The sequence below is a fragment of the Passer domesticus genome, chromosome 1, assembly GCF_036417665.1.
Source record: "Passer domesticus isolate bPasDom1 chromosome 1, bPasDom1.hap1, whole genome shotgun sequence".
NCBI lineage: Eukaryota > Metazoa > Chordata > Aves > Passeriformes > Passeridae > Passer > Passer domesticus.
The window spans coordinates 105,277,185-105,290,133 of NC_087474.1; the positions used below are offsets into that span (position 1 = coordinate 105,277,185).

Sequence of the window (12,949 nt, forward strand, 5' to 3'; positions counted from 1 at the left end):
TCAGGCAGACAGAGGAGATTTATGTCAACTGCAAAAATGTCTCACAAAAACATAAGAAAAGATCATTAGGTTATTTCTTAAGAATGAAGCAATCAAAGCACAGGCCTTTTATTTACAGAATATACTTTATTTTCTCTGTGCTGGTAAGATGTGGAAGGTCAAACTGGTTGTGCTGGTAGGGCCTGAGCTGCTTGGGCCTGAGCTGCTTTGGCAGGACAGTGACGAGAGCCTGGTTGTGTTGGTGTTGTACTGCAGCTTGCAGAGTTACCCTATCCCATAATTCATAAGCAGGATTAGAGACTACTTGTCCTTCTGCAATGGAAACACTTTTACCTAGCAGGTGGACTCTTAAGGATCAGTTTTAGAACACTCTAATATGCAGAATGGAGCTGCATACGTTTACATAAAGTTAACTTGGTCTGAGAAATCTATGTGTATGAGAAGCCTATGTGACAGGGTGAGAAAGAAAATGTGTTTAATGTTGTCGGTGTTCATGGTTTTTGCATCTCAAATTGAGAGCTCTATGGAATAATAAATACCCATGATTTTCCACACAGGAGGTGTTATTTTGCTGCCGGGCAAACAGTGCTATTCAGCTGACAAAAGCAAATGTATCAGGGCTCCTTGAACCTAGATTTAAAAGTATGAACAGCAGCTTGGTATCTGACAGCTTTGTGGTTTTACAGGCTTCTTGCCACTCACCACAGTAATTTCAGGTTTTTTTTTTTGGGGATGCAATTGAAGTGTAGCCCCTGCTCTCCTCTCCCACTCCTTCACCCCCTTCACTCCTCCCCATGCCCAGAAGAAAACAAAGCAGGAAGACTCTGTCACTGTCAGGTTATATTTAATAATTTATTGTAAGGTTTAATTGAGCAAAAAATAAATGAGAACATGGAAGGTATATGAGTAAATGGTGCAAAGCAGAAGAAAGCATGACTGAGAACATTTACAAAACAATACAGATACATATGTATTTGTATGTGTGCATACGTATATATTCTGCTGAAACCTACAGAAGAAATCACACAGAAATTGAACAAACAGACAAAAAAAAATCATTAAACAAAACAGAACTAGAAGGCAGACCTGAGAATTAGGATCTATGCATCTTTTGGCCTTTTACAAATCTGCTGAATTACTGAGGACAGAATCCCAGTAAGAGAAGGTGTGTTGTTACCATGACAGCTGATAATCATCTGTGTCAACAACTGTGTGCCTGGCCCACCTATGCCTGATTCCACTTTTCTCTTGAAACATATGCAAAAATGTTCCTAGACATGGTGTTTGGGGTTTTTGTTTGGGTTTTTTTTGAAAGGGGTTAGTGGTGGAGGCATCATGAACCTGCCTACAAATAAGGTACCAGTTCTGCTTGGCTGGCTAGGAAGGGCATCACAGCCTGACAGTGAAAAGCACATTTTGCACAGCCTTCCCCAGTGGAAATCTTTCTTCACGTGCACAGGAAAATAGGAACCTATTTTTTTCTGAGAATAAGATGGACACAAGGCTTTTCTTCACTATTTGAGCAATAAGAGCGTCATGTGGTTATCCTACACTTCAGCTAAAAATCTAAAATCCTAAACTAAAGTGTCCTTTCAAATTACACTGAAGACTTAAATTGTTTACAATGTCATATACCATTAAAAACATCTTCTTTTGGTTTTCTGTACTCCTGAACAAGGACATGTTGCAATGGATGTTTGTTTTTTTTTTTTTTAATTTCACTTGCTGAAGGTTTTCAGGTATACAAATGCTTGAATGTGAAATTGATGAGGATACACAGAACTGTACTACTAACAAGTTGGTTTATTTCCTGAGTTATCAAATGTCATAGCAGATAATTCTAACTTGTGCACAGCCTTACAAATGAAACCTTGTAGCATTGGGTCATTTCTTATGATGCCCCGATAGTAAAATGCCAAAAATAACAATGTAATGGATTTGATTACACAGAAGGTCTCAGCTGGAGTCCTGATACACAAACATCCATAAGCTGAGAAGATGATATTGTTTTACTGCTTTTAGAGAACGTCAGAATACATCCCTGCTTTACTGAGGGTAAAAAACAGGGAGAGGTTGAGGTTAAATATATGGAATACCAGACTCCTTTGATTATTTGTGGTACTGCCCTTATTTCTTTTCTTGGTACTTTCAGCTTGTCTTTTTGAAACAATTGCTTATTTTTGAGATTTGAAGACAAAATCTATAGTGCACTCCTTTGCAGGTATGTAATCTGTTTTAATTCAAATTCCATAAACATATTAGTTCTACCAGTAGGATAATCCACAGGGAAAATCACATCACACATAGCATAATAAGAACAATACGTTATTTTTTTTCAAAAAACAATCCCAAAACAACAGCTTCATTTCTGTACCATAGTAATATCAGTGAACAGCAGCTGAACAAGTGACAAATTAAAACCAAAAAGAAAACAACCCCAAACTTATCAACATTCTTATTGGTTTAAAAACTAGCAAGATACACAAAAGAGAAACTTCCAAAAGCTCAATTTGAAATGCAATATTATAACTCTTTAAATATTTTATGAGTCTGGCAGGTTGGGACCCAATATTTGGTGTTTGGATTATGTAAATAGACTTTCCAGCATAAACAAACCATTGTTTATTGCTGCTTAGTTTCAATATTTCCCATAGATTTGTCCTTTCCTTTTGGAATTTTAAAAATTTCTTCTGAATAAACTCCATCAACTGTAATTTGGAAATTTTATGTTTAACAGTTACTGTGCTGTTTCATGCTACATCACTTGCTCAAATAGTTAAGAGGGAGGAAAAAAGAATCAATGAAGCAAAATGACACAACCATGGATAGCAACTAGCTCAGCATACCATCTAAACTGTAAAATAGTTCTGAGGGCTTTTTAAGGTCTTAGAAACTTTGCTGAAAGGAAATAAATGTAATAAAATATATTGTCATTAAAAAACTGAGTTTTGAATACCTTGAAGGGTACTCTAGGGTAACTACCATCTGTGTGATTTGAAAATGAATATATGAGATTAAAGAAAAGTAAAACATTTTTTTATAATAATAAAAATAATCTTTTTCATTGGGTCAAAAAGGGAAATGTTTAAATTCAGTCTTCAAAGGGATATTCAATAATCAGTAGTACAACTAAGTCTTTAAAGGGTGTAAACTCAAATCTTTTTGAAAAATGAATGTAGGAAAAGCAGTCACCAGAGCTTGAATCAACAGGACAAAAAAGAAACAGTATATGAAAGAAGGTGAAAGTTAGAACCTGTTATTTTCTTCATTAATTTCAGAACATTCCTTTACCTTAAAGAACTTCTCTGACTCTAATAAGTTCAATGATACTGCTCCTTCTGCTAGTCTTCTGCTCTCCCTGTCTTGGGGTAAAACAATGTGAGGAAACATGCTGTTTTAAGGGCTGGACCCACCAAGGAACACAAAAAGCTGGACACCCCCTCTTTTGGAAGGGTAGTTCAGCAATTAACCTTCTTTATCATCTTCACCTGACCTAAATTCCCACCCACCTTCTCTGTTTGAAGAATGCTTGTTCTAACTATACTGTGCAACTTAACCACCTGCCTCCTCTCCAGGTGTTGTCCCAGGACTAGGGGACAGGAGGAGAGGACCAGCACGTGCTAGTTTACTCCTGAGACTTCCAAATAAGAAACACTCCTTCAGAAAAAGGAAAGATTTAATATTCAGAGGATTGTTCAGAGGAATGGTCTCACTACCGGTTTCATTTCTAGGGTGCTTTGCTTTTTTTGTTTTGTTTGTTTGTTTCTGTGCTTGTGTGGGTTTTTTTTGGTTTTTTTTTTTTTTTTTTTTTTTTTTTTTTTTTTTTTTTAAGCGCCATGATTATTATTTTTGGAATTATAAAGATATCAGGGCACCAGGACTCTGATTTTTCAAATTTACTTTAAAATTTCATGTGCACCATGCTCCTTTAAATATACTCTGTTATGGAGCTCTGTGAAAACCCAGATCAATGGTATTTATTTACAGAAGCTGAAACTCTGCCTCAGTGACTACTCCCTAGTGCAATTTCCTTCAAAGCTGAGATGCTCAGTAGGAATTAATCTTCTGAACAGCTTTTTAAGTCTGACACTAAAGGTTATTTCCAAAACCAGCCCCTCTGTCTACAAGATAGGTGCTAAAATGTTCTTTTGGGCTGCAGACCCCAGGAGTAGAAGCTGTCTGCCAAATTCTCAGACTGCATTGTTCAAGGTGTAAGTAAGGCAACATAAAAAATATTTCCAAAACACACACATTCCTGGAGAACCCTGTTGGGCTAGAGCACAAGACACACCTTCACAGCTGTGCCTTGCTGGCGTGTGCTGTCAGGGTTTGTGTGGGCTCAGGGGATCACTACTCCTTTGGCATCTCAGGCAAATGGTTCCACCCCAGCCTGGAGACCCACAGCAGTCTTCCAAACACTAAACTGGACCAGGCTTTTCACTGCCATATGAAACGCTGGTTCATCCAGCATCATGCCTGTGAAATCACTCAGGAAATGGGAGAGACCCTTCCCAGTCCTCTCCCAGCCTGCATCAGACAAGTAAGCACGCTCTATCCCCTCTGAAGCTGGGCTCCTGCACAGAAAAAACTCATATTTTTAGGATGAAGAAGATCCTGCAGGGCTTAGTAGGACACTCTTCTACCAAGAGGGCGCTTGTCTCTGCTTTTGTCCATACCTTTTTTGTTGTTGTTTTTCTTTTCTAATAGTGTAATGCATTGAGAGTTATGAGAAGAAGACAAGCATCTGGATAACCAACGGATAAATGAGTGATGAGTTTGCCAACATTGCCTTTAAAGCAGGGGAGCCTCAGGAAAACTGAGATAGCCTCAGCTGTGTGTGCTCAGATACTACTGGGGCAGGCTGCCACACTACTGAGATCAGCTGCCACCATGCCACAGGACTGATTAGTGCCACTGCTCTAGTCAGTCCTGTGGCATGGTGGCAGCCAACTTCTTGGCCCTGATTAGGCTTGATTTATAAACTGTAGATTAACCTTACTATCTCTGCTATAGAGTTATATATCCCTACATATAATTAGGATATAATGTTTGAGCTAGAAATATCAAAGGAAATGTACAAAGGTATCTAACACAAATTTCAAAATATTATTTCCGCACTATCCGCACTGTTAGCCTGTATAGTTAGATAATATAATTAATATGAATTGCTAGCATGGCTGACATATTTCTTCTAACCTTATGCTTACTTAAAAAGAAACTTTGTAATTTTACAAAAAAAGCATGTCAGTGGTTCTAAAGGGTATTTAATACCTGTCTTAACAGTTTATTCAATTAGATTGTTACACTAAGTAATTAATTTGTAGCATTAACCAGTAAATTTAAAAAAAATTATTTAAGTGATCAATAGGTTATCATACTAAGATATAAACAAAAGCACAGTATCTTTCTTTTTTCTTCAATACTTTTCTCTGTTCATGCTGATGTGTATTTGGAAAGAGGAATGTATGTTAGAAATATTTGTATGTATTAAAATGAATCTATAATAATTAAATTAATCTTTATGAAAATTAATTAAAATTAATCTTCAATACTCTTTTTTTCCCTCTGAAATAAAACTGTCTTTTCCAGACATTTATTATTTTCTTTGAAATGTCTATAATTTACCTAACAATGTTAGAATGGGAGGAACCTTCCTACAGAACTCTGTCAGAACATTTTGCAATTAGAGGCAAAAAGGTTGAGCACCTCTGTATATATTTTTATGGCTCATTAAGGAATATATCACCCAGAATTCAATGAGCTGTGAAATATTCTAAATCATACTTTTGACAATACCTGGCTGCAGTGAGTTCCACAAAGTTGTGTGATGACATTGGCAGTGGGTTGTGCAAAATACTGTTTTTCTGTATTGCATAATTCATGTCAGGCAGGCTGGTAATTGGTTCTTCCAGCCAGGTTAGGGAAAATGAGCCCATCATGCTTTGTACAGAGTAATGTAGAGCTGTGAATCAGACTGAACACACAAAATTGTTTCCAGCTCCTGATGAAGGAGTTGAATGCTATGGGAAAGTGTTTTGTGCTCAACATGGCCCACTGTTGTGTGCTTAAGTGTTTGCCAATTTCTCCTAATATTTTCAAAGATTACAGAATCTGGTTTTATTTTTTGTTGATTTCTTACCGCATTTTTCACTTCCTTTCATAAATTTCTCTACCTTTCTATAATGATGATTTTCAAAGACATAGAAGGTTAGTATGTGTCATTCTTTGGTAAGAAGTCATAACACTTCTTATTTTCATGTATTTTCTGTTTTTCCTTTCAACCATCTTAAATCAAAACAATTTCAAAAAAGCAGTTCTGGATATCTCCTGTCACAGCCCGTCATCTGTGGAAACTCAGGAAATGTGACAACAAACATCCATAAGGAAAATTTTATTTTATGTAATTTATTCTGTTTTAAGTATAGGAGCAGTGGTGAAAATAAATGTTTAACTGAAACCCTTATTTTGGTTATTGGTATGGAATTGCCAAACCAGCCAATTAATTTTGTGCTATTTTCTATGCCGACTCTGACTTGTTATCACACAATTTTTTTAAAAAGACTGAAAACAATGTATCAGCTGATTAAAAATTAACTTCATTCATGTCAAACATTCTCACAGGAAAAAATTTCCTGTAAAATACATTAATGTACTTGACAATTTCAGGCTTGTAAGAAAACATAGTAAATCTGTTGAACCTCATGAAGATCTCTGTATCAAAACAACAAAAAACCCCAATGAAATGAATTCTTTGGCACTTTAAATGTGATTTTTAAAAAGATTAACTTCCTTATATTAGAGAGCCTATTACTTTTTGAGCTTGCATTCAGTTTAAAAGGAAATACTGTCTCCATTACAGCTAGCAATATTCATAACAATATGGACATTTTCAAATTCTTTAATTATATTTAATCATACTTAAACCTCAGTTACTTTCATGGGTTTTAATTGTGTCTGTAAAAATCTGTCAAGCTGCATAAGCTTGTAAAAATCCTTGCAAAGTGAAACTTCCATTTTCTTCAATAGCATCACTTTGCCAGCAGATTCTAATTACGTTTCTAATCACAATGCAATTTAAATAATTGCTGAATACACAAGACCTTTACCCATCACCTTTTACTGTCTTTTAAGGACCTGGACAGGGAGACAAACTTCTTGTTACAACAAGGGAGTCAATATTCTTTGTGGTTTCTTTCATTCCGCCATAAGCTTATCCTAGTTTCCAACATACCTCACCTTTTTATCAAAAATAAGAAGTGAAGAGCATTTATTTATAATATCAAGTACAAACACAGCCCCCTTCATGCAGTGCAAGAATTTATTACTGCAGAATTCATATATCCAGCCCTTTGATTTTAAAGTTATGTCACTACAGTGGTGTTGCACAGTCATTGCCTTCTACTTACAAAACACAGATGGGCATTTTGACCAGTTCTCTGTGGTTAAAAATGTAAAATTCTAATATATCCTGTTGTGTAATAAGTGTGTTTGGAAAAAGTCACAGGTATTTGAATGATAGAAAAATTAAATTTTCTGGTGCTTTTGGATCTATTCTCATAATCAAAGAGCAGCTTTTCACACTTTTTCCACTATTCACTCCATTCCGTGTGTGGATAAAAGCCACACTTATTCCTTTGCAGCAGGTATAAAAAAGAGCCAAAATACACTGATGTTAAACACTAAAGCAGAGATTAATTGGAACTCATTACTCCTTCCTTTTTAGTATTTTGTAAATAATTGTATATTTCAGGCTAAAATGCACAGCCATTCAGGACAGTTATATTTTCTAATGGAAAACCACCCTGCAGTTTCTAGGTTACCAGATGAAAACTAGCACATGTGGCTGGTGAGCTAAGTCTGAGCAGAGGTTTATATGCTACAGGCTGATGGTCTTTGTCAGTTCTAGAGATCAAATATCTCAGAAAACCCTACTCCTCATAGCGTTGCCCTTTAGACTGGAAAGCTGAACAAGCATGAAGTTAATTCCTTTTCTAATAAATGCAGTACACAGATATGATTAACGATTGACCTTTTTTTCTCTTTGCCGTAAGCAGGTAAGGGTCGTCACAGATTGCCTGCACTTTAGCAACTTCTAAATAAATGGGTGCCTGAAGGCTGTATTTTGTACTTAAATTATTGCTATAGAGAGCACTTTAAAACACTTTTGCCCTCAGACACTCAATTTCAACCCCTCTTCCAGCAAAGTCTTATTAACTTAGAACAAAACTTGATTATAGTTTTCTGCATCCCAACAGGATTCCTATACATGTATTGTGGAATGAAGTATTTTTCCCAAAATGTCATGGTAGACTTTTGACAAAACAAAAGAAAGCAGCTATTGTCAATGTCTCAACAAACTCCTTTGGTTTGTCAATACATTTTCAAGTTTTACTTGTAGCTTTTGTGGAACCAAAAAAGAAGAAAACAAACACAGCAAAACCTCTCAAGGACAGAACTTGATACATGTGACCACATGTCTGCCACAAAAAGTAATGTCTGAATATTTACTCAGAAAAACCTCAAAGTCCCTGCTACAAGAGATTCTTCTTTTTCCTTTACATGGGCAGATGAAATTGTTTCAAAGGAGTATACTCACAGACGGTTTAAACTAGAAATAATGACAGGTGGCTGTTTAAAAAAATGGGACTATTCAAGTTCCTTAGCACCATGTCATGATTTATTAGCAGTCTCTTTCAATTTCACCTTTTCTGCATCGTGACTTCAAAATCAAAAGTACCAGCATGCATCAATCTGTAATATTCACAGTAAAGATATATTAGTAACTATATTTAGTAATGTCATGTGTTATTGGTTCATAGGGGTAAATATATTGTTATCAAAGGGTGATTAAAAAAAAGTAAATCACAGTCACAATTACATATTCATATCATGTCCTCCAAAACAGAAATAAAAGCAAAAGCTTTATTTTATTTCTTCTATTTTATCACATATTAATGCTAGGTTCCATTTGTACCAGCTGCACCTGGCTACCACTTAAGACATTTTGTTGCCCTCCATTCCTTCACAGCTCATTAGCTGAAAACAGAGAGCAACTCTTGGGTCAGGAGTAGTCTGTGTGCCTTGCACAGGAAGAAAGCCGAGACTGGAACAGGGTCCCATGGGGTCCCTGGGTCTATTTAAAGGCCTCTGTAGTCTCTAGGCAGGCAGCTCTACCATGTGTTCCAAAAGAGAGTTTTCCTTCTGGTGGAAGCACTGGGAGCCGTACAAAGTAGTCTCAGTGGCCATCACTTAGGTTATCAACAGGCATATGCTAGGAATTAAAGCAATTCCATGAAAACAGAATTTTCTGGCACACTGCTGTCACAGTGTCTGCCTGGTTCTCATGGAGCTTTTCTGAGGAACATTTGTGGAAGCTGTGTGAATACACCAGTGTTACAGTGATATCATCTGCTGTTCTGGAGTGGCACTAAAGGCAGCATCCACTGGCTCCTGAATACTTTTGTGCTTCAGGTTACCAGTTGTCTTAGGCTGTGTTACAGTACATTGCAAAGTTGCATCCTCATTTTCAAACTCTAGTGTGCTTGTATTTGGTCTCTACAAGAAGTAGATTCCCAACTGGTCAGATTTGCTATAGACTGGTTGTGTTCTGCAGCTTTGTTCAATTTTCTGTGTATTGTAGGAGGGAGACCTCACAGATATTTTATAAATGTATGAGTTGAGAAGATGGTTGCATTATGCAATGAAAGGAAAATATTTAGTAAAACTGCTATGTATGGCCATATATATAGCCAAAACTGCTATAATGCCCGCTTCCCTCCCTTTTTTGTGTGTTTTCTTTGAAAATAGCATCTACATTTTCATTAACTTGGCAATACTCAGGTACTGCATAGGAAGACAGAGCCACAAACAGCAACTGTTCTCCAGAAAACGAAAAGAGAACATTATATAGACCTTATGCTTTTGATAGAAATACAGTTGAAGTATTAGGCTGAGGAATTAGATAGGTTCTTAAAGTATATGGACACTGGAACTAGAAAGCAGTTATGTGCTTCTGCTTTGCCTTTTCCCCATTTTGGGCTGTGTAAAATATGTAATTATTAAATGACTAGTATTTTAGTCACAGAGGAAGAAAGTTACTTGGACACAGCATTGAAAACTGTAGGACATATTGAAAACTTAATCTAAGGAGTTTCAAAGAAAATATACATAATTTTAGGGCAAGTGAATGAATCTCAGTTGCAAAGGAATAAAAATAACTGGCCATTTCCCCAAAAGGCAAATATTTGGCAAAGCTGCACTGAGTAACAGAATTACACCATTATTGTTTTGTATCAAATTTCACATTTAAAGTTTGAAAATTGGAATTTTTTCCCTAAGCAAAATGTCAACTGAATCTTTTTCTTAATTGAAAGTGTGAATGAAGCTTCCTTGATGGGGACAGCTCTGAGAGCACCATAGGTACAGTGCCCTGACAGCGTGGGAGAGCAGTTTTTCATTTTAGCTCATCAAAATACTCTCTGCAGGGAGCCATTCTATTCCTGAGTATGGCAGCACTGTGAGAAGGAAAAGAGGTAGTGAATGAGACAAGGAAAAACGGGAAAAAATAAATAAAGGTGATTGCGGTGGGGTAGAACTCTTTCATTCAAGTGGATCACAAAGCTTTTTTATTCAGCAGCCGTTCACTGAAAGCTCTAGGTCTGCAAGGTCTCAGCCAGGAAAATGGTTGGAGAAAAGCTGATCATACTGTATCATTAAATGTTTAATCAAAAGCAGAAGTTTCTTCCATACCTTTTAATACATATATATATATATATATGTATATATATAATGTGCATATATAAAACAACCCAACAGCATTTTTTCAGTTAAATTATAGTACATAAAACCGATTGTTTCATTGGAAAAGAGTCTATGTGTCTCGTCCTTGGTACATTTCCTCAACCTGTCCTGAGAAACAACCAATGAACTGAATCCCTCTGGTAATCATGGCAATAGTTTCACTCTGGGAACAGAACACAAGGCTCCTCAGATCATACAAGAGGGCAAATTTTTCTCCTCACAATTTCAAACATTTCAGGGCATCACAAGGAGTACATAAATATTCGATAACAGTTACAAAAATCTAAATGTTCAGGATAGATAAAATTCATTCCCCACCTACAGGTATGCCTTCCAACTTATTCCCTCATTACTGATTACAAACATCTACTACAGTTCGTTTTTTAAAGACGTCTTCCAAAGACAGAAAATTTCCATTGAGAGGTACTCATCCTCCTTTCGAGAGTAAACAGATGCTTGACACATGATCATACAAGATACAATGTGCATCTAGAACAGAAATCTGAGAAGGAAACACAGAAAATCAAAGTAACGCTGACCAGAAAGACAAGACCAGAGCTCAGCTCTACCATGTCTGGCCCAGCCGTGGCACAGGCGGTTGCCAGCTGGGCAAGTGGCCCACTTTTTTTTATTTGAAACAAAACAGTTTTCCCGCTTTTTAAAGTTAGGCTTGCAGGCATGGCTACCTAAATAATTTGCGAACAAGAAGACTTTGCAGCCGTTCTGAGGACTAGACTATGCTGCTGATAGGGATGTTCACAGCTCCTAGGGGCATGGTGAAAATTGCACGTGTAAGGGATGAATTTGTGCCCCAGGAATTTAAGATTAGAGCTGGACCAGGCAATAACCTTACCTTAATGCACCAAACCCTATTCCCAACAAAACATATCAGCCTGCTGCTCCACTATTTGTTGGTGTGTGGCTCAAAAAACACCCAACCACCCTCTAGGGCAGTGAGTGAGCCCACTCAGATCTGGAGGTGACCCTAGCAGCACTGATGCTGCATCTTGAGTAGGTGACATTTCAGTGCCTCCAGCGGGAATTGTAGGCTGTGGCAAGGACCTACAGAGGTTGTGGGTGAAGACAGGCTGTCCTTCTGGTGGGGGCGGGAAGGAAGGCCCCAGCGTCAAACGCGCCATTGCAATGGAGCCCCAGAAGGGACCTTCTCCGGTCATGCAGAAACCTTCACACCAACCAACACAGTTTCATTTGTTTCCACCACTTTCTTACAACACAGACGTGTCCCCCTTCCTCCCTCCCCCAACCCCCCAAACCCCTCTTTTCTGAACATATCGACAAAAGGAACGGCAAAATAAATAAATAAAGACTTAGCCTCTGCTTCGGGGAAGCCGCCTCTCCAGGTTTCCGCATTGGCGACGCCCCGGCTGGAGCTGGTAGGCATCAGTTTTCACGGCAAATGGTGGGCGCAGAGGGGGCCAGCGGCTCCTCGGTCCTGACGGGAGGCTCCAGGCTCAGCTGTCCATGTGGGCCAGCAGCCCCCGGCTGTCATTGCACCAGCCCCGAGCCGTAGCTGAAGGCATAGCTGCTGGCCAGTGACAGCGGCTGCTGGTGCTCCTCGCCCTGCTCCGACGGGTAGCTGGGAAATGTCTGCGCCCGGGACACCTTCGCTGAGCCGAGGCTGTGACCTGGAGGGGAGAGACATGAACACCCAGGATGTAAGTGGGCTTTGAAGATTTCACCACGGACACAGACTCCAGTGGATTAACCTCCTAGTGTCCCATGGTGCCAGAGTGCCTGGAGAACAGAGTTGCTTCATTGGGCCCTTCTGGAGCTGCAGAAGAGGGCCTTCCTTGTGGCTAAGGGCACACGTGGCTGACAGATTCCCAGCCAAGGCAAAAGGCCCCAGACCCAACTCAGAAATAATTTAGGATCAGAATTATTTTTCAAAGTTTCAGAGTGTTGTATTTGTGCATTTTCTGCTTAATAAGTCTTAGTTATGTCAGTTAGGACTCACAAATAACTTTTGTTATTTTTTACCTGAAGCACTGCCCAAGAAGGTAATGCCAGGAGTTTCAAAGGGATTAGTCCCACAAATCCCACTTCATTTACATACTGCCTTTGAACATGGTGCCAGTTTGTCAGGTAACACAGCACCACTGTAATTCCAAAAGGAACTGGCAGTGGGATA

General features: G+C 38.3%; 1 protein-coding gene across 1 annotated transcript in view; it reads right to left on the minus strand.

Moving 5' to 3' along the window:
- Positions 1–833: 833 nt before the first annotated feature.
- DOK6 (docking protein 6) overlaps positions 834–12,949 on the minus strand; it is a 251,085-nt gene continuing 238,969 nt past the window's right edge. The window contains exon 8 of the mRNA XM_064432502.1: positions 834–12,446. Coding sequence (XP_064288572.1) covers positions 12,307–12,446 — 140 coding nt within the window. The 3' untranslated portion in view covers positions 834–12,306. The remainder of the gene's footprint in view (positions 12,447–12,949) is intronic.